Source organism: Ascaphus truei, chromosome 3, assembly GCF_040206685.1.
Source record: "Ascaphus truei isolate aAscTru1 chromosome 3, aAscTru1.hap1, whole genome shotgun sequence".
Classification (NCBI taxonomy): Eukaryota; Metazoa; Chordata; class Amphibia; order Anura; family Ascaphidae; genus Ascaphus; species Ascaphus truei.
Window position 1 is genome coordinate 202,954,831 of NC_134485.1, and position 22,340 is coordinate 202,977,170.

Genomic DNA, 22,340 nt, shown 5'->3' on the forward strand with positions numbered 1-22,340 from the left:
TTTAAAACCTTGCAAGGCCAAGAGCCTGCCTGTGTTCCTTTGATGCCTCAGAGGGATACTGGCTATGATCTCAGGTCCTCACGGGGGGTCCTCCTCTCTGTGCCAAGGGTACTGCATGCTACTCTGGGTGGGCGGGAGGGCCTTCTCGTGTACAGCTTCAGAGATCTAGAACTGGCTACAACCAGGGCCCAGGAGTATTTCGACTTTACTACTGTTTCGGGCATGGTGTAAGCCTTATTTGTTCCTTCTGGCTTTTCCTGTCTAACAAACTTAATTGTGTATTATTTTAGTTTTTTTCTAAACTCACTGGAAAGTATTGCAGTGCCCATTTAAGTGGACGCATGTTTCCACATTAAAAATAAAATGACGACGATGAAATAAAGTGGACATTTTTTAATTAATAAATAGCAACGTCGACAAGCACCAGATCCAAGTGGAGATACCGTGTCAGCAAGTCCCCAAGTTGCGTGCACTCATAACCCTATGTAGCATAAATGTGATGAGTCTTGTAACTGTAAATGTCTAAATGCTAGAACAGCCGAACCCCGCTAGAAGTAAAGAAATGCCAGGTGGTATGTAGTTATACAAAAACAATTTATTGATAGATAATCTTTAAAATAGGAGGGGGTAAAAGTAAAAATCCCCATTGATAGTCAACAGTGTAGAGCCAACAGTATCAAGTGCCAATGGAGTCACTAAAAAATAGGTTGTTGTAATAAGGGTAAACCAGAGACCGACCAGTGTTAGCCACTTGGATCTGGTGCTAGTCGGCATTGCTATTTATTTATTCTTGTTATTTCCCCTAGTGCACCACCCCTCTTTTATTCCCATGTTGGAGTGCTGGTATCCACCTCTCTTGTGTTTCACATTTTTTAATTAGCATTATAAATATTTAGCACCATTTCTTCAGCTTTATGCATTAGTTTTCTAATTAAATTGGCACCCTAGTATTTCCGAAGAGTAGCAGCTGATTAACAACTTGTATTCTCTCAGCACAGGAGACAAAGAGAAAAGCTAATGCTTAAGATGATGCAGCAAATTAACAGAAGCTGATTTGTAGCCCTGGGCTCATTCACTCAGCAGAGGTGTTGCTTTTCACACCTGGATGGGGACAGAGGGCTGAAACCATGAAAGCTGTGCATACATTAGGAACTACAGTTAGTGGGATCAAGACAATGTGTTTATATCCTCGAGGAACTGATATAAGTTAGTCTTTTGCTAAAAGGAGAGATAGATGGTCACATCTATTTCTTGATATTCAATTAAACAGACAGACAATGCCCTTCCTTAAAGATCCCTGCGACAGGGTGAAGGCACTATGTGATAGATATTCCTTGAAAACATACCTCTGACTGCTAAAACCAGCAATCAGAGGGTTAACACAGCCAGAGTTTACCTGGGCAATCAGGCCTTAATTGAATGTAGCTGTCAGGCAGCTTTATAAGAATGCAACTGCTAGTAGTAGGGGGCTCTCTCTCTCTGTCTCCATGTTTGATGCTGATGAGGAGGCCACTCACACAGGCACTGCTGGTCTTCACCAGGGTCTTTAATGTTAGCAGTTTGATTTATTTGTGATTGTTGTCACTTATGAAATGTATTAGGATGTGCCAACAAGGGCACCAAAGCCCACATCACTCCCTGATCAAGGGAGTGAGGACTGACTTCCATGAAACAGCCCTATTAAGACACTATATGATTTAACCCTTTTATGCTGACACAAAGCTGGTTTGTTTTGTACTTGTTTTTGGCAGAATAAAAGCCATGCTCAGAAGTACCCTCGTGTATCCTCCTCTTCACTGCGACAATTCCCAATAAAGCAATTTTTTTTTATTAACGAAGATGTTGACATGTCCAAGAAAGTGTGGATTTATCTGCCATGTAACTAATGAGATATGTACTGTACCTCTATTGTCTTTGACCGTCTACTCAGCCTTAGTGCTATAGTAAGGTAAGTTACCAGAAAAATAACACAGTGTGTGAGATTAGAGACACACTAGATCCCTTATCTTGCACTCAAGGTGCATATTGGAATGTCACAAGAATGTAAATACTCTTATACTTTGAGGACCTGGCTATTATATATTATATTATAAACACCAAGCTTTATATATGGTGTTTATTAGCCTCCCACTAATACAAAAATACAACTTTTATTAACACACTAACCCATTCCAATGTGTAACTTGAGTGCAAGATAAGGGATGTAGTGTATACAGATTTCTTATGAATATATGCTCCACAGTATGTGCCTTACTGAAGTGATAACTAGTATGTACCTTCTGACGGAACAGGATGTGTGATGATTTAGCCATGTCCCCCTTGCCCCTCCTTACCTCTGATGTGGGGAAGGGGGAGGCTGTGACGGCTGTCAGGGGCACTGCAGGGCGGCGTGCGCAAGGAGAGGGAGCTCCATCGCTCCGGGGGCTCCGCGGCGCACCCGGCTAGCGGGGGCTGCCATGACAGATAGAGCACGCATTCACAAAAAGGTCTCGGCGGTGATCAGGAGCTCACGCATGCGCAGGGGCTACACAATTGCAGCAGCCAATAGATACAAGCTCTGCATGGGAACTACAAGCCACATAGTACTTTGGGACATAGGGTAAAGGGTGCAGCTCAGCCAATAGGGCTGTTAGGATCCTCTGAGGAGAAGAGATACATTTTCGTGTGCTTGGAGCCATGTTAGTCAGTTGGAGCCAGGACAGACAAGGGGAAGGTAGGGTCTGAGTGTCAGTGGCACTCAGACTAGGCCAGAGAATCCCCTTAGGTCCCAGATAGGCCACAATCACGTGTAGCTTGTGGCTGCATCAGGCAAGGCCCTTAGATTGGGACACTTCCCCATTTTACCGTAGTGCCAGGGACACAGTGAACACGCCATGCGGTGATCGCGGTGATCGCGGCCTGTGGTCTGGGACCACTGCAGTGTTTTATCAAAGACTCTTAAAGGTGAGACCTTCCTACGCAGAGTCCACCCAACGCAGAGGCGGACGCCATTGCGGAGGGCCACATCTCTGGATCAGACGGATCCTCATTGCTAAGTCGGCTGGACCGAGTACTGGCGTACTCGGCAGGTACCTCAACAAAGTGCACCAACAGTTCACGGGATAGCGCTACTCCCTTTACTTATGGGTGGGCTGTACACTGGGAAAGGGACATCAGGGTATTGGTGCCTAGCACCCGATGTACTTTGTGACACTCACTGGTGGTACTGGGCAGGGCGTTCATTATACTGTGAGGTGGTGTTATGTTATATGTGCTGTCAGTAAAGGTTGTTATTATATACCGTGTGTGTTTACTATTACTATTGGTTCCTGTGAGGGGCTCCTCCCACTACACTGGGATCCCTTGCAGGTGGAGGCGCTGCACCGAGACGATAATTATACCTCTCCAGGCTCCCTGAGGCGGATGCATGGGCCCTCTGTAAGCCAACAGGTAACGGCAGCACTGGTAGTCTCTCTAGTTAGGGGGAAAGAGGGCTACAATAAATTAGGGACACATTACTAAAACTAAAATAAATGACAAATAACACTTGTAGAGAGTTGATGGGCATTACAAGTTTATTGTAAATCCTTGAAAACTTCAAATTAAATCATTTAAAATTCCAGATATCGTTTTTCAACAGCCTTTGCATTACCTGTGATCCGTCTTTTGACTTTCTGATGGATAGAAAGAGGAGCGGCTCAGTGAGTAAAGACACTGACTGGCACTGAGCTTGAAGCAGAGGAATCTGGTTCAATTCCCTGTGTCACCTCCTTGTGACCTTGGGCAAGTCACCTAATCTCCCTGTGCCTCAGGCACCAAAAAAATAGATTGCAAGCTCTACAGGGAAGGGACCTGTGCCTGCAAAATGTATATAAGGTGTAAAGTGCTATGTAAAACTAGCAGCGCTATACAAGAACATGCTATTATTATTATTATTATTATTTGTGATACTTGGCGCCACTATGATATTTTATTAACCCACAAATAAATGTTATAGTAAACAAAAGTCATAAATACACTTTATCTGCTCATGTAGCCTCAGCCTCTTTAAAACTTGGTCCAAAGTACTTTTCCCACTTATGTATTTGTGAAGAGAGTACCTACTTTTTAATTTGAAATTTGACCAGTGCTTCTGCTGTTACAAAGAAAACATGTAGCAATTCACCTATCAAAAGACTGTAAAGTTGATCTACATCCTTGTTTAGTAGAATGTTTAAATCTCACAGGGATTATGGGAAAGATATCACTGAACATGCATCTTATTTATTGCAAAGGAAACATTTAAAGTATGCATTATAGCCAACCTACAACCAATTCATCATGTTATTTTAACTCCTGTTCTGTTCAGATATATCATAGTTTTTAATTTGTATGGAAATTGGAGCCTCGGCAAAGCAGGACTGGATTAGGATATCTTTAGTTTAGATTGGAAATAGGTTTGTGATGGTATGTTGGGCAGTGAGAGTTACGCTCTGAGTTCAATTCCACCTACTCAAACATTGTATATTAAATACATATAAATTGTATGCATAGATATTTGCATTGAGCTTGGCTCAGTTCTTGCTTTATTTACATAAACCCTAACAATTCAATAAGGCAGGGGAGCACAATATTTTTTCCCTGCGCCCCCCTGCCGTCTGTCCCCCTCTCCTCGCGCTCCATGGCAACGCGGCGTCAAATGACGTAGCAGGGTCATGTAACGTCGCGTTGCCGTGGCAACTTGACTTCATGACGCCAGGACGTCTGAAGCAAGGTAAGCAGGGGGAGCGCTTAAATCACTAATTTGCTTTCTTCAGTGAGTAAGGACACTGACTGGCACGGAGTTTGAAGCAGGGAATCCTGGTTCAATTCCCGGCGTTGGCTCCTTGTGACCTTGGGCAAGTCACTTTATCTCCCTGTGCCTCAAGCACCAAAAACATAGATTGTAAGCTCTACAGGGCAGGGACCTGTGCCTGCAAAATGTCTCTGTAAAGCGCTATGAAATACTAGCAGTGCTATACAAGAACAAACTATAAATTATATATATATATACTGTATATACTGTATATAATATATGCGAAACATCTGGATACAAAGAATAATAATGTGTCAGTTTTAATCAGTCCTTTGCGTTCAATGTAAACAAATCAACTGTATGTGGAACAGGGTGAGGCTTCAGTGGTTCCACTTGTTAGCACAGTTTGTATTTAAAGCATGGAAAACATCTTTCTACCATATTATTAATACCTTCATTAATTTGTGGCCAATACATCACTTTTCATGCTCATTTTTTGTTGCACTTCTCTACTCCTTAATGCCCCTCATGAACCTTTTGCAGCATTTGTTTTTGATGGCTCATCAGTATTACCGCCCCTGAAAATGATTTTTCTACTACTGAAAGTTCCTATTTGCAGTTCCAGTAGTTTCTTACACTTTTAGAGAAATGCCTTTTTTCATCACACCACCTTTTCATTATGACATCTGCAAAAGATCCTTGGTGATTCATCCTTCTCTGTTTTTCGTTTCATTCTTTGCAGTTGGTGGTTAGCTATGAGGCTTGATTTTAAAATTAGATCAACATAAGCTTGCGTCTCTATAACTCAGGTCTTCTTTCCATGCATTGATGGAGCCACTGCTCTGGACAGTGTATCTGCTGTAAACATGAATTTTCCTGGCATATCAGTTGCAACTAAAATCATAGTTCTGCTATTGTATCATCACTCTTTGAATTCTCAAAGCGCAATGATTTGGGCCTAGGTTCACAAAGCTTAGGGATCATAACATCATGTTATCAAAATCAGTAACAGCCGTTAGTTATCTCATTAGAAAAGAGTTTAACGCCATGTTAATTTAGCACTGATTTGCATTACCTTAACATGACTCACATGGCGCCTGGCATTACTCCCATCCAGACACTGTTTCAAGTTTGGTTTGAGGGGATCTACAGTATATAGCACTAGGGACTCTAGTGAAATAGTTCTCTCTCATCTCCAGCAGACCCCATATTTCAGTTTGTGGATGGGAGTAATACCTTTAATTATGACCAAACTAACACGTTGTTAAATCCCAGTGTTAACTAAAATATCTTCAGCACTAATGTTTGTTATACGAACGCTAGGGCCAGTTAGGGCAGAAAACAGCACTTAACACTGCATTAGTGAGCTGTGATGATACCCGGCAGCAGTAAACGAGGTGTTAATTTAAGTTAACAAATCGTTAAGTCAATAACAGAGCTTTGTGGACCTGGGCCTTAGTGGTTTGACAAAGGAGGCTATAAAGAACTTGTGATGTTTATTTTTACACTGTCTGGCCACGGATATGTTGATTAAATCGTTCACAGTAAGCAATATCGTAAAAGCTACTTCTCAATCTGTATATACCTGATTTCCACATCAGTTTATGATCTGGAGTTATAAGGCACGGGTTGCCAACAATCATTGTGCTTCTAGAAGATTACTGCAGCCAGTCCCAATTGTGATGCATCTGCTACGTTTTAATAGGCCTTTCTGGTGCATAAAAAGTTAACACTGGTTCCTGCACCAATTAGTTACAATATTTTCATGATTCCACCTGCTCTGGACCCCATAACCATTCATTTTTAGTGTCCACGAGTCAGTAGTGATGTCTTTTATGATAGATTTGGAGTAAACCTTCTAACGTAGTTTATTATTCACAGAAACCACTAAACATGCTTGGTGAACGAGGCTTAGTGGTGATACTTTTCTTTTGTCAGGTATTATACCTACATGGGAAACATCATCATCAAAAAAACATTAATTCATTAACCCTCAAAATTAATTTATTCTTATATAATTTTAAGTTTGCAGCTCTTGTTTCAAACAAGACCTTTCAAAGCCTACATTCATACTCTTCTTTAGTTGAACCCCAAATAACTATGTTGTCTATGGATGTGTGAACACCCGAAAACTTCATAAATATTTATTGTTTTGGGATATACAGTACCTCTGGTGCTGAGGCTATTCCAAAAGGTAAGGGTAAGAATCAGTATCTTCCAAATAGGGTAGTTCGCTTCAGCTGCCACAATCTAGAAGAAGTATCAAATTGACTGAAACACGGTGCATTTGAAACCAGAGCGATAGTCTATTCTCTGGTTGGCAATTTGAAGTGTTTTCTTTTTACAGCTTTATTTAGATCTTGATGATCAAGTTGACCATTGCTTTTTTTCTCTTAACTACAGTATACAGCACACCGTGTCTGTTTGTTACTAATGTTTCTTGTATCACTTGCACGCTTGCTTCCATCTTTACTAACTCTACCTTAAGTTTATCATACAGAGCAAAGGGTACTTTTAGACATGATGTATGACTGGCAAGACTTGCCTTTTTATCTGAATCATATGCTTACCTGGCAAGTATCCAAGCCTTTGAAACAAGTCCACAATTTCTAATATGTGTCTCATAACTAGGTCAGTGCAATCTTATATTGAGAGTACCCGCCTTCCCAAATTGAGTTTCTCATAGGCAGCCAGGTCTAAAATTGTGTAACCCCATTGAGGTAGGGGTAGATTTGGCAGTCTCTAAATAAAGGTTAAGCCCGCCACTATCCCTACCTGTCAATAAAAAAAAGTTGAGAAAGCGCATAGTTTGCTTGAAACGCGTGGGAGGATTTATCTGTTTACCCTTTTTTGTATGCTGAAATAAATTTGATTCATCATCACTTTACTCTGGGACCCCAGTTTTTCTGTCAACTTTGAGGATACAAGGATCGCCTGTGCGTGCCCTTGAGCCATTCTTTCTCCATTGTATACATTTGACCTTCGGTGGCACCCGTAGAGGAGGAGGAGGAGGAGGAGGAGGAGTCTCCACTGCGGACGTGCAGTGCAACCTGACCGTGGAGGACGGGAGCAGGAGTTTGATTCGGGATGTGTGTGGAGAGGCAAGAGGGGATTTCCCTACTCTCCAGCCCGACAACATTAGCTGTTCCATCAGATTGTCGCATAGAATCCCAACGGAGGAGGAGGATACTAGAGGGTACATCTATTAGGGTAAGAGGACATTACATGCCCTATCTTTTCCCTAACCCACCCCCTCCCCATGGGAATTGCTTCATCTATGTGACACGATCAAGTGTCTTGTATAGTCTCCCTCCCGATCCTGTTGAAGATTATGCACAGCACTTTCTTCCATCTGCCTTTGAGCGCAAGACAGCAATTTCTTCTCTGTGTGTGTGTGTGTGTGTGTGTGTGCATGTGTGTGTATGTGTGTGTGTGCTTGCCTGTGTGTGTGCCTTCCTCGGTGCGTGTGCCTTCCTCTGTGTGTGTGTGTCTACTGTACCTGTGTGTTTGTGCCTCTGGCTGCCCCTGTATCCCAAGCGCTGAGTCCGGTCACCACTGCGCATGTACGCCAGACTCTGGCCACCACTGCGCATGTGCACCAGATTCTGGTAACCATTGCGCATGTACTTCAGACTCTGGCTGCCACTGCGCATGTGCGGCGAGACCTGGCAGTGTTTTAAACCTCCGTGTGGCCTGAAATGGTGGTTTTGTGTGCATGCGCGATTGTGACGAGCGCGTGCACATTAGGAACTCTGTAGGCGCCATCAAAAAAGTTTCACTTCCATATGATGTATTTATATATGTATGTACAGTTTATTGTACCATCCTGTATCTGTGTACTGTGCCTACATTGGGCTATTAAATTCTGTAGCCTGACTCCAGCACTTTAGGAACCAGGGGTTAACTGTATGTTAAATGTTTTAAAAGTGTCGTCCTTTGTGGGGACTATAACTATACAAGTATCCAGCCTCATCACAAAGGAGATCCTGGGCAAGATAAGGTGAGTGGCTTGGGATATTGTTGAGCGAGGCTGGGCTGTGGACTCAGGTGTGGGGAAAGTGGCTCACCGTAGGGGGGACAATTGTTCGGCCAGACTCAGAGTATTGGAAGGACCAGGGAAACCTTTGCCGGGATTGTGCCCTGTAGGCACGATCCCCAATGGTCCATTCAAAGGACCTGCTCGACTTAAGCCCACCCCTGTGGGCTGTCCTGGACGTCCGGTAACCTCCCCTCACTTCGGATTGGTCCAACGCAGATGAGCCCTCGCTCGCTGATTGCACTCCCAAGACAATCCACACTGTGATTGCTCGGGCCTCTGTCCTCCATTTTGGTGGATGGAGACCGAGGGATATATCAGTAGGAACCCGGCTATGGTTCCAGAGACTTGATGCGAAATTCTCAGAGAGCCAAAGTGAACTCTTTAAATATCTGAAGTCACCTTAGGATGTTCCGGAGACTTACAGAGGAGTTTGGCGGGAATCGGAGGCTGGAAATTTAAAACTGCTGGGTAGCGGAGGGCAAGACAGGGCTGCTCATACTATCGAAGACAGCGACTCAAGTTGGGAACGCGTATCGGAGTAAGCTTCCAGACGGAGGATCCCGCACCAAAGGGCTCTAGGTAATTACCCAGTTACCCTAGTTGGGTGAGTTTTAGGTACTGGAGGTTTGCGGACTCTTTTTTTCCAATAAATTTACTTTTGTTCAACTCTGCAATTCTGTTTAGAATATTGATCTCTGATGTAATTGTTCTGGTCTCTCATGACATCCCCGATTTATTGTGTACCATAATTAATGGAAATGTGTATGTGTTTTTTTTTATGATTCATTCTCACAATACATCCTCCCTTGTACATCTGTTCCGGAATAACTTGTTAATTAATGACTTTTATTTTTGTTGGTCTCAGTTTTGGCTTTGTGTTAAGTCTCTTAGGTGGAATTTTAACCTGAGCTCCAGTGTGCTCAACTTCATACACTTGGACTTCCTAGAGGCTACACATTGTGCGGGGCCATGCTGCAACCCACACTTCCCACACAACCTTCTATAGGTGATATCTCCTGTATCTGTGGCTTTTTCTTATACTATACTGTATGTAATTCTGATTTCTTCTATTAGCATTTCTCACATAGGGTATGGATAACACATTCTGATGAATTAAGCTCATCCCCCTGTGCTTTTACATTTTCTGCTGTTCTGCATATCTGGAGAGTTTTATCTAAGAATAGATCTGCTTCATGGAGGGGTGTTGCTCAACACATTTTTCTTGATGCTACGAATTATGCAGTTGTTGATCAAAGACACCAAAGGGACAGATCTTATCATTTAATGTAACCATGTATTGGCACAATCACTCTGTGCCCAGGACATACTTGAAAACGAGAGGTAACTCTCAATGTAATATGTCCTGGTAAAACATTTTATAAATTAAAAAATAAATACAATGATTGATTTTAAGTATTCCAGTGACATATTGCTCCATGCTTTCATCGCTTTTTGTATTGTATCATTCACAAGTCTCATTCCTTTTTGGTATACAATATTCTCATTTAACTTCATACTTGTACCGCCTGATATATTAATAGATTGTAATATCCAATATCAATGAGTTTTGTCTTATGTAAGGGATGGGGGGAGGGGGTGACATCAGATTAATTATGAGACAAATCTCAAAAAGTTATGAGGTTTTTTTGTGTGCAGTATTTGTCCCAGTTTTTAACCAATGAGTTTTTGATATACACACACAGTCATATATGTGTGTGTGTGTGCGTGTGTGTGTGTGTGTATGTATGCATATATTTATGTATACCATCCCTGCGATGGTATAGGGAGTGCATCAGGCTATATGGATGGTTCAACGTCAGTGGCAGTGCCTCCAGCCCAAGAGGATCCTGGTGTGGCCATGATGGACCTCAGGGGCACTTCTTCTTTGTATAGTCATATTTCAATTATCACACCAGACTTGGTATAACTGGGGTTTATTTGGTACACAGCAGGATAACACAGGATACAGTCCCTGAAGGCAGTACCCAGGCTTGAGGCCTTGAATACCCCTCCTCAGCAAACCCCCTAACAGGGCAAGGCCTCAGCCTATTCCTCCTTGGGAGAGGTTCTCTGCTGCATCCTCATAGCATGAAGGGCAGCCCAGAACTCCCCCCATTAAACCATTACTCTAACCTATAGAGGCCTACCTACAGTCATAGACCCCCTTACAATAACAGGCTACTCCTGAACTTTATTGATAATACACACAGAACAAGATAACAGACCTGGCAGGAAATACTCTCAACACTGCCCACTCTTTACTGGGACTTACAGTGTTAGAGGGGCCAGAGAATCAGTAGTCCAAGGGACCTTGGCTACATACACACACACACATACATACAAAAAAAAGATCATGATTTGCATGATCATAGATAGGGATCTGGCATATATACAAAAAGTAATGAAAAAATGTTGTGACTCACATGCAGCTTTCCTTGTATTATGGGATGAGAAGATTTCTGGCATCCACAATATTATACAATCCTCTTGTGGATTTGTCTGTATAGTTTATCAACTGCGACACTAAATGCCATAAGAAAAGACATCATAGCAGGTATAGGGTTATAACACACTTTTCAGTCTTTTTTATGGCATTTATTGTTGCAGTTGATAAACTACACAGACGAATCCACAAGAGGAACGTATAACAGTGTGGACGCCAGAAATCTTCTCATCCCAAAGAAGGATAATAAGTACAGACGGTATTCATGTGAGTCATAAAATGTAAGCTCTCAAACGAGAAGGAGCAGTCACTGTCTGCTGCCCCAACTCCTTCTGAACCCCTCCACTCTCAAACAGCTCTGGGAGGAAAAGGGAGCAAATTATGTTTTTTTTGTTTGTTTTTATTTGCCTAATTCACTTTATTTAAATGTTGCTGGCAGGAAAATAACAAAAGGGGTTAGAAGGTGTCTGTGAGCAGTAAACAACTCAGTTTCTCCTTCCTCTCTTTGCTTCCTATGAGTCACCTGGCAGGATGAAGAAGGAAAGATGGAATGTGAGGAAAGTCTGATCACTGAAAGCTTTTATTACATGTGCTGCAGGCAGAACCAGAATGCAGGCAGCGGACCTACTGTCAGCAGTATTGTATTGTATTGTATGTCTTTATTTATATAGCGCCATTAATGTACATTGCGCTTCACAGTAGTAATACATGTGGTATTCAAATAAATAACAGATAATATAAATAACAGATCATGGGAATAAGTGCTTTAGACATAAAAGTAACATTAAGGAAGAGGAGTCCCTGCCCCGAGGAGCTTACAGTCTAATTGGTAGGTAGGGAGAACGTACAGAGACAGTAGGAGGGAGTTCTGGTAAGTGCGTCTGCAGGGGGCCAAGCTTTATGTATCATGTGTTCAGAATATCCACAGTGCTATTCATATGCTTCTTTAAGCAAGTGTGTCTTAAGGTGGGTCTTAAAGGTGGATAGAGAGGGTGCTAGTCGGGTACTGAGGGGAAGGGCATTCCAGAGGTGTGGTGCAGTCAGTGAAAAAGTTTTAAGGCGGGAGAGGGCTTTAGATACAAAGGGGGTAGAAAGAAAACATCCTTGAGAAGAACGCAAGAGTCTGGATGGTGCATAACGAGAAATTAGGGCTGAGATGTAAGGAGGGGCAGAAGAGTGTAAAGCTTTAAAAGTGAGGAGAAGAATGGAGTGTGAGATGCGGGATTTGATCAGAAGCCAGGAGAGGGATTTCATGAGGGGAGATGCTGAGACAGATCTAGGAAAGAGTAGAGTGATTCTAGCAGCAGCGTTTAGGATAGATTGTAGGGGAGACAGTGAGAGGCAGGAAGGCCGGACAGCAGGAGGTTACAGTAATCAAGACGGGAGAGAATGAGGGCCTGAGTCAGAGTTTTAGCAGTCGAGCAACAGAGGAAAGGATGTATCTTTGTTATATTTTGGAGGAAAAAGCAACAAGTTTTAGAAATGTTTTGAATGTGAGGGGCGAATGTGAGAGAGGAGTCGAGTGTGACCCCTAGGCATCGTGCTTGGGCTACTGGGTAAATGATCGTAGTTCCAACAGTAATGTGGAAGGAGGTAGTAGGGCCAGGTTTGGGAGGAAGTATGAGGAGCTCTGTTTTAGCCATGTTGAGTTTAAGGCGGCGGGGGGCCATCCAGGATGATATAGCAGAGAGACATTCAGAAACTTTGATTTGTACAGCCGGTGTAAGGTGGGGTGTTGAAAATAATATTTGTGTGTCGTCAGCATAGAGGTGATAATTAAACCCAAAAGATGTTATTAGGTCACCTGGAGAGAGTGTGTACAGAGAAAAGAGAAGAGGTCCCAGGACAGAGCCCTGGGGTACCCCCACAGAGAGATCAATAGAGAAGGAGGAGGTGTTAGCAGAAGAGACACTGAAAGTACGATGGGAGAGGTAGGATGAGATCCAGGATAGCGCTTTGTTCCGAATACTAAGAGTATGGAGAATGTGAAGGAGAAGAGGGTGGTCCACGGTGTCAAATGCTGCAGAGAGGTCGAGTAATATGAGCAGAGTGTAATGACCTCTGTCTTTGGCAGCATGGAGGTCTTCAGTTATTTTAGTGAGGGCTGTTTCCGTGGAGTGAGCAGTGCGGAAGCCAGATCGTAGAAGGTCTAGGAGAGAATAGGTGTTGAGAAAATGGGGCAAGCGAGAGAATACAAGACGTTCAAGGAGTTTAGAGGCAAAAGGCAGGAGGGAGACAGGTCGATAGTTAGAAAGACAGGTAGGGTCAAGCTTGCTGTTTTTGAGTAATGGTATGACTGTAGCATGTTTGAAGGAGAATGGAAAGGTTCCAGAGCAGAGGGAGGAGTTAAAAATGTGTGTGAGCTTAGGGATTATAGTAGGAGCAAGAGGTTTTATGAGATGGGAGGGAATGGGGTCAAGAGGGCAAGTGGTAGAGGGAGAAGAGGCGATCAACAGCGACACATCCTCCTCTGAGACAGTGGAAAAAGAGTCAAGGAAGGCAGGAGGAGAGTTAGGAAGAGGTGTAGGATGGGAGGAAGAAACAGAGGGGATGTTCTGACGTATGGATTCCGCCTTTTCCTTAAAATAGTCAGCAAAGTCCTGAGCGGAGATGGAGGAAGGAGAGGCAGCTGAGGGTGGTTTGAGTAGAGTATAAAGACAGAGAACAGTCGACGTGGGTTAGACTTGTGCATGTTGATTAGTGAAGAAAAGTAGGCTTGTTTAGCTTGCGAGAGGGCAGAGTTGAAACAGGATAGCATAAATTTGTAGTGAAGGAAGTCTGCGAGAGTATGAGATTTCCTCCAGAGGAGTTCAGAGGAACGAGTGGAGGAATGCAGCATGCGCGAGTGGGAATTTAGCCAGGGTCTAGGGTTAGAAGGGCAAGGGTGGCAGAGAGATAGCGGGGCATGTAGATCAAGAGAGGAGGACAAGGCAGAGTTGTAGTTCCTGACCAGGTTGTCAGGGACTGTAGCAGAGCTGAGAGAGGAGATGGAGGAGCGTAAAGTGGACTCAAAGTCAGGTAAGTGAACAGAGCGCAGGTTTCTGCAGAACCGGGGGGGTAGATTGAGGTGGAGAAGGGGAGAAGCGAGATAGAGAGAATGAGATGAGGTGATGGTCAGAGAGAGGAAAAGGTGGAATGGAGAAATCGGAGAGAGAGAAGTTTTTAGTGAAAACCAGGTCTAAGTAGTGGCAATCCTTGTGGGTGCTAGCTGCAGTCCACTGTTGAAGGCCAAAAGAAGAGGTTAGAGAAAGAAAGCGGGAAGCTCAAGGGAGAGAGGGGTCATCAATGTGGCAATTGAAGTCCCCAAGGAGAAGAACAGGGGAGTCTGAGGAGAGAAATAAAGAGAGCCTGACATGAACAGGGAGAGGAGAGAAGATCTGGACAGTGTGAGCCTCAAAGGAGGGAAAAGCAAGAGATGGAGGAATAGGAAGGGTTCGGTAATGGCAGAGAGAGGAGAGCAGGAGCCCCACGCCTCTAGCCCTGCCATCAGTGCGCGGAGTGTGGGAGCAGGAAAGGCCACCATAGGAGAGGGCAGCTTCCAGAGCAGAGTCAAATGAGTGAGCCAGGTCTCAGTTATAGCAAATAGGAGCAGAGAGTGAGAGAGAAAAAAGTAATGTACAGCAGTGTGGCCCTTTTCCAGGAACAGGCACATTTCCTGGGATATGGGGGACCCCCGGCCCCACCCCCTGTTTTAATAGAATGGTCCAAATTGACAAATATTATTGATTAAGTAGAAACAGTGTTAGTCCAGTTGCTAAAGTGCATAGTATATAAGTACTCCAGTGTTAGGTCATACCTTTTTTATTTGGACTAACAATAGATATCATGAGACAAGCTTTGGAGAGTTCTCCTCTCTTCCTCAGGTCGAGCAATAATACTGATATCATTGTAATTTGTATTAAGTAACGTTTCCCATACCAACACCTTTACTCTGTGTCTGCTATCCATATCGTTTGCTAACATAAATGACACAAAGACTGGCAACCATGAGACAAATTACCTGTATGAGTTGATGTTGCGTCAAATAGAGTATATTCTGCGGAACATGCTGGAGCGTTATCAATAAATGATACTAATAATCGCCTATGTTTAACAACAACATGCCAGCTCCGTGGGTGCTCTCAAAAGAGAGAGAGCTATCATTAAACCACAACTAAAAGATGGAGCCTTCAAAGCAGTAATGCTGGATAATGGGGGGGACCATAAGGGCGATTGAAAACAAAAAAGTTCCCATCTGCATCAATTATTATTCCCAGTACAAGGTGGGAAGAACAATGCAGAGAATATAGTTGGATTTCTCGCTTGACGTCTAGGAGATAACGTGAACTGCCAAGGTCGTTCTGGAATTCATTCACTTTCAATTGTAGTAGAAAATATACACAGATACTGTAATTATATGAAGACTGAAGCAAGCATTTTAATAGGTAAATCTTTCAATGTTTCATTAGTAATGTTGAATGCCATCATACAAAGATAACACAACATATATTTCCAGTGGGTATCAATAAAGATGGCTGGTCACACGCATCTTCTTTCTGCTCATCGTGAACAGAAAATAAGATGCATGGTAATATAATTGTATAAATAAATACTTTCTAGAGGACAACCCCTCCTAGGTCCAAAATGTGCTAATGACGGGGTCATGGTTAAGGGGCTATGTCTGAGTGAGAGACAGTAATATGTCTTCAATTTGGCGACAGCCGGCCATCTTTGTTTTTCACTTGACTTTGCAGGCTGTAGAGATAAAAGAGTGAAAAGAAAGAGACAGAAAAGAGAATACAGGTTATCTCTGGCCCTTATCTAATATACTGTTTCCCATTGGTAGAGAAGAGTTTATCTTCATTCAAATGAATAAGTCTAATATGTTCTCTACGGCTTTGTCCCCGGTGACTGCGGTGGTACATGACGGTGTGTGCAGCGCACACAGAGTACAATCCTCTATGGGGCCGGCCCCAGCAGCTGCCTGTGAGCGCCTGCACAATGCGCGTTGCACGGCCGCCTTTGCCAATATTTTGTGTTTTGGCGCAGCGGCTGAGCAATGGCCACATCACGGCGGCGGTTCAGCCAATGAGGGCAAACCTGCCGCATGACGTCATGACTGAGCCCCTGCCACGCGAGTGATCTGAAGTCTATCAGATTGCTCAGCTGGAAAGGGAGAGCACCCGGAGGCGCTCCGTCGCGCGCCTAACACAGCTTCAGAACATATTGAATAGGAGACTGCAGAATTCTGAGCGCAGGAAAAATGTTCTGCAGCCACCAGCCAGCAGCCACTGCTGAGTCAACCCACTCAAAGTAATAGCGAATGTCCCTACTTTCCTTGTTACTTAATTACTCTAGAACAGCGGTGCGCAAACTGGGGGGCGCGAGAATTTCTAGGGGGTTACAGAGGCTCTTCCCCGCGCCATTTAATTTAAATGGCGTGAGGCCTCTGTAACTCACCTGCTGCCAGCCGGGTCTTCGGTGACGCCATGGCAATGCACGACAAATGATGCGGTGGGGTCACGTGATGTGACATGACACGCAATGTCATTTGACGCCGAGCCACTGAGAGAGGGGGGGCACGAACGCTGCGGCTCCTGGCAATGGGGCCGCAGCTCAAGAAGTTTGCGCACCCCTGGTCTAGTGTATTGACAGCCACAATTGCAGTTGGGGGAATGCTCTAATTACAACTTTTTAAAAACAAATCACACACCTTTTGTAAAACACTGTACATTGCAAAGTTGGATATTTAAGCGGATATAACCAGACATTGAAAAAGTTATATAGATATAATTATAGAGCATATTTTAATTCCTGCTGGTGCAAAGAGGATAATGCTGACATACATAAACACATAAGGAGACAAAGAAAGTGTAAAAGAAAGTGACAAAAACCCTCCAGCCTAAAGTATTCAGTAAATTAAAATACCACTTGTGGGTACATTTGCCTGTACAGCTCTGAGACCCTGTCTTTCCCCATAATCACTTGCAAATGAGCACAGTGTGTCACGCTTTACTTCTTATCCATTTTAACATGGAGCCCTAAACAACTGTCTATGAGTAGTTTTACTGGCTATGCACTTCTTTAACCAAGGCTGTGCTGAAAAGCTGTGCAATACAACAGGCATAAGCGTATTTCGTTCCATGTTAAAATGGATCAGTAGTAAAGAGAGACACACTGTGTGCATTTGCATGAGATTACCCAGAATCCCTGGCTGCAGTGGGAGCACTGTATGCTAAGCGATAATGGGGAAAGGCAGGGGTGCAGACCTGTCTGAGACATGCAAATTCACCACAAGTGGTGTTTTTATGCAAAATTTCAGTGAAAATAAAATAAAAAAAATGAGTACATTTAAGGTAGAAAGAACTTAAACATGCATAATGAAACAAAGGCCTCTTTGTTAACTGTTCCATACCCTAATCATAAGATCGCTTCTACTCTTGAATAGGCCAGGCGCAGGCAACCTGCGGCACCCGAGCCGCATGCGGCTCTTTCAGCACCTACATGCCGCTCTCCTCAGTGTCCTGGGTTGACGCTCCCCAGCTGCTGCCTCTCTCCCTCATTATCCTGGCGGTGGATGCGTGGTGGCCCGGCCGACGCTGGTCATGTCTCTTGCTGCTGCCGGGCATATCCCCAGCTGCTGGCCTGCCTCCTACACACCGGGTGTATTTATGTGGGGAGATGTATTGGGGGGGGTAGTGTGTGTGTGTTTATTTGGGGGGGTAGTGTATGTATGTATTGTGTATTTGTAAATGACAAACTGTTTTGCACAGAAAAACAATGAAAAAAAATAAAATAAATAAAAGGACTTATTGTGTATATAGCGATTACTGTGTGTACAGTATATGTATGGGTTTGTGTGGGTGTAATATTCATGCATGTGTTGCGGCTCTCTGAATATTTAGACAAAGACATTTTTTATAAAATGGCGCTTCTTCCTTGAGAGATTGCAGGTTGTACCCTGGGCTAGGGTGTGTTCAGTTAGTTAGCCTTAACCAGATGGAGGCCTGTGTACAATGGCTTCCTACTGTAGCTCACTGAGAGAGTTACTGTTTGTCTTGATCATCCAATGTACTGTACCACTTTCCATATAATAATCCAACTGTGTTTCCTCCCACCCTCACTACACTGTAGCGCTGGAACAAATCTGCACACAAATACATTCACACACAAATACACTCATTTAGTTTGATAAATCAGCCAGGGTCTCGTCAAAGGGATCTGACAATCCCTTCATGTGCAGGAAGGAAGCTCCTAGTTGTCAGTTAAACAAAGGAATAATACACAGCTTCCTTTTATAAGTGTATACTTTACCTGTCATCCGACATCCCATTATCATGTCACAGCAGAGTGCACTTTTCCACAGGTCACTTTGTTTAAAATGACACGGATAATGCACATGTCAGCGAGATGACAGTCCTGACCGTCCTTCAGAGATAAAAATGCGAGACGAGCGCCTGTTCTTATCTCTGCTACATGCCTCGCTCTATCATCTAAGTGAGGCAGAACATGATTTCTCTAGAGAGCACTTCTTTCTTTTTTTTCATTTCCTGATTTTAAGGAAATCAAATAAGCACCATTTGTCTTCATCTGAATATGCTTGACCTGCTCAAATGATGATGTCTCACATTTTATTATAGGCTACATATGCTGAATACAAATTAAGCGCATCAAACACCTTCAATCTCTTGTTTTTTTTGACAAAGCAGGGCGAGGGGGTGAGAGATCCCTGGCTTTAAGAAATAAAAACAGTCGTAGCATTATCCTTGGGAGTCAGAGAGAGAGAGAGAGAGTTTTGTTTTGCATCTGTCAACGGACAAAATTGAGTAGATACAAGCAGCACATAAAAAATATTTTTAAACCAAACACATCATGTATACAAATTGACATTTGAAGAATTTGTAAATTAAACAAGCATAATGAAACAGTGGGGACTTTTTCCAACGTAGAGGCAGAAATACTGTAAAACACTCAAATACTGTTCTCTTCCAGAAATGGCAGGTTAGATTGCCCCTACCTTCATTTGACAAATGAACCACTTTATAGTTCCTTGACTGCTCTGCTGCGATTAGCAGAAACTTCAGGAAGTACATTGCATAAGCATAGAATATTTAGAAATGAAGAGAAAGCTATAACTGGTATTTTCTGAATAAGGCAAACAATATTTAGGGGGATATTCTAGAAGCTGCGAAATGTGCATATCCATGCGAGAGAGTATTTTCCACTCGGGTTTGCAGGTTTTGGTATTCTGCAAGCCCTTCTCGCATGTCCCAACCGGACGGAAAATACTTTTTTTAGAAGCGTTTTTATTCCCGCCCTGCAAATCCGACCACAATGACCAAAAAGGCGCAAACTCACTGGAATTCTATTAGCTTTTTGAGCACAGCCATATCTTCGTATGTTATTTGGAGAGAGGTTTGAGAGGATAGATATAGAGATTTAGACTAGTAAATTTGGTCTTCTCTCTCTCTACTAGAATATGCCCCTTAATCTTTTCATCTTGGAGAGAAGGTGTCATTGCTAGCAAATGCATGTGCATCTTAAAATGTTACTCTGGCACTTTACCATTTCATATGCAAAATACTACTTGTGAGGGGAAATGTGGTCTGTTCAAAATTGCAACTAATTAAACAAAATGTTGAGAGGTAGCATGTTTTCTACAGTAAAGCTCATTGCATTAACTATAACGGCCATTAGTGATAATGAGCTGCAAATCATATGCACAGGAGACATTATCATATCATTGCATATTCACAAAAGCCCTGGTTTGGTTAAGGTTAATGCAGGTACTTAACGTCATGTCAGTTAGGGCATACCTAAACTTGCAGTTACACTCAGACACGGAAATAGGGATTATGTAGTGTCGGGGTGGGTGTAACGCCACCATTAGATGTCATTTAACTAATATAGCATTATTTCCCTGCGTCATTTCCCGCTCCTCTTTCTCAGCTTGAGTGAAGGTCCTATTTCAGGGCCTGGAATGGAGGGTCACTGAGACACAGAATGGCCGTTGTGTTGTATATTAGCTTTGCGCATACTTGTTAACCTCAGGGAACATAACGTCCATTTCTGTTTTAGGTCACGTCACGTTATAAGCCCTTATTTTATGGAGCTCTGTGGATCTGTGCCTAAATATTAAAACATTAAAGTTCAAAGGGGAAGTATAAACTAATTACACATGTGTTGTCATCTACATGAATAATACAATAAATACATTCTTCAATCCCACATTAAAACTGCTCACCACATGTTCCTGTTGGCAAACTGTGACAGAGTACAGACTGTGAATGGAATATATCATTTAGTTGATGTTGCAGTCATTAATCACATAGGCTGGTATGTGTTTTTACTTGAATAATAACTTGGTTTTGCACTAGCTACTCATGAAAGGCATTTCTTTCAGATTTTTGTGCAGTTTAACCAATTCACTGCCTCGGGAGCATGCATCACTTTCCTATGCTTTGTTTCGCTGGCAGCTTCATTGCATTAGATTCAATGAAAGCACAACTACACATTCATTTGTGACAATAAGTTTTTGAAGTCTTTTTTAAAAAAAATATTGCTTGAAATATTGTTTACTTAAAGAGGCAAAACCAGCACTGAGTTTTTTTTTGGTATATTTTTTACACAGGTTTCAAGAAGGGGGTCTCTGGATCGGAACCCCGCTCATTTCAGTTCTCGGGACCCCCTGCTTCCCCTGATACCTCTACTCCTAGAAAAACTGTGTTTATTATGAATTTAATAGGTATTTATTTGGCTGTTCAGAGAAGTATCTCAAAAATGGTAGAGAATGGAAGACAGTGCTTCAATGATGCTACAGTAGGTGAGACTGCAGCTTTAAACGATAATAGCAGGAAACCATTCACACCATGATTCATTAATGCTATATTTTGAGAGCGTTGCTGGCCTCTCTGGGACTCAAAAGCGTAAGCATTATCATCGTGACTTCATGACACTTAGAAGAACAAACCATTTTTTTTACTGTTTTTTAACATAGGTTTAAAGCAGGAGGTATCTGGAGCTGAACCCCATTAATTATTTTCAGCTCAGGGGACCCACTACTTTCTGAGATACCTCCAAAGGGGGTGCCAGTATCTCTGCAAAGTTTAAAGCAATCTTTAACTCTCCCATGTCACACGGGCTGATAGGAACCTGAACCTTGTTACGTCATGGCTTCCTATTGGCCTGTAGGACGCAGAAGCTTTGAAACTCCGCCATTACGTGAACCTTGCTAGCCAAGCCAAGTGCTACCAGCACCCCCTATGGAGGTAAGTATCTCCAGAAAAGGGGGTCCCCAGAGCTAAATGGGGTTTAGCTCCGGAGACCCCTTGCCTCAATCTTATGTTAAATAAAATTGCAAATAAACATTGGCAGATTGGATTGCCGCTTTAACTACAGTGTACCTCCAACAATGGCTTTGAAAGTTGACTTGAAGAAAACAGGACTGGATTGCACTCTTGTGATTGCACGGATAAAGGTTGGCAGTACTGTTGACTACTCATACCAAATAGTGTGAGTGAATAAGTATGTCATCATTTAACATCAAAGAAACATTTGGCCACATTTTCTAAGGCAAGTTAGGGTTACGTCAGACCTAAAGAGCCTTATCTAAAAAAAGGTTTCATTTATTTTATAATGATGAGTGCTAGCAATCAATAGGAAGGCACAATGTATTTTACTTCCATTGAAGTACTGTATTAATATTGTATTAACATATGGACTAATTGATCGATTTTTTTTTTAAGGCCTTTCAGTGCTGAACGTGCCTGGAGTGCAGGTCACTGGTGCACCAAAAAAATATGAATCAATGTTGTATAAGTAAAACTACCTTTTCACAAAGATCACAGCTCCAGCATCACTGATTAACAATTTACACTTCAGATCTTACCTTTTCTTCCTGATCACTGTCACTGTCACACTGAAAAAAAAAGAAAAAACAGACAAAATCAACACCTTTTCTTTGCAGGAAGATAAAAAGGAGTGAAAATATCAACTTGAAATGAGAAGTGACAAATGAACGTGGCTTTGAAACTTGCCCCCCCCCCCGTCCTCTATGTTAAAAGGAATACAAGTAATCCTTAACAAAATATGATGAGTTGTAGGGTAACAATACTCCTTGACAAATA

The 22,340-nt window shown here is 42.7% G+C and overlaps 1 protein-coding gene across 5 annotated transcripts in view; it reads right to left on the bottom strand.

Annotated features, from left to right (window-relative positions):
• AUTS2 (activator of transcription and developmental regulator AUTS2) overlaps positions 1-22,340 on the bottom strand; it is a 1,404,533-nt gene that overhangs the window by 413,150 nt on the left and 969,043 nt on the right. For all 5 annotated transcript variants that reach the window (XM_075589952.1, XM_075589953.1, XM_075589951.1 and 2 more), the window contains one exon: positions 22,103-22,132. In XM_075589952.1, the coding sequence (XP_075446067.1) occupies positions 22,103-22,132 (30 nt within the window). The remainder of the gene's footprint in view (positions 1-22,102; positions 22,133-22,340) is intronic.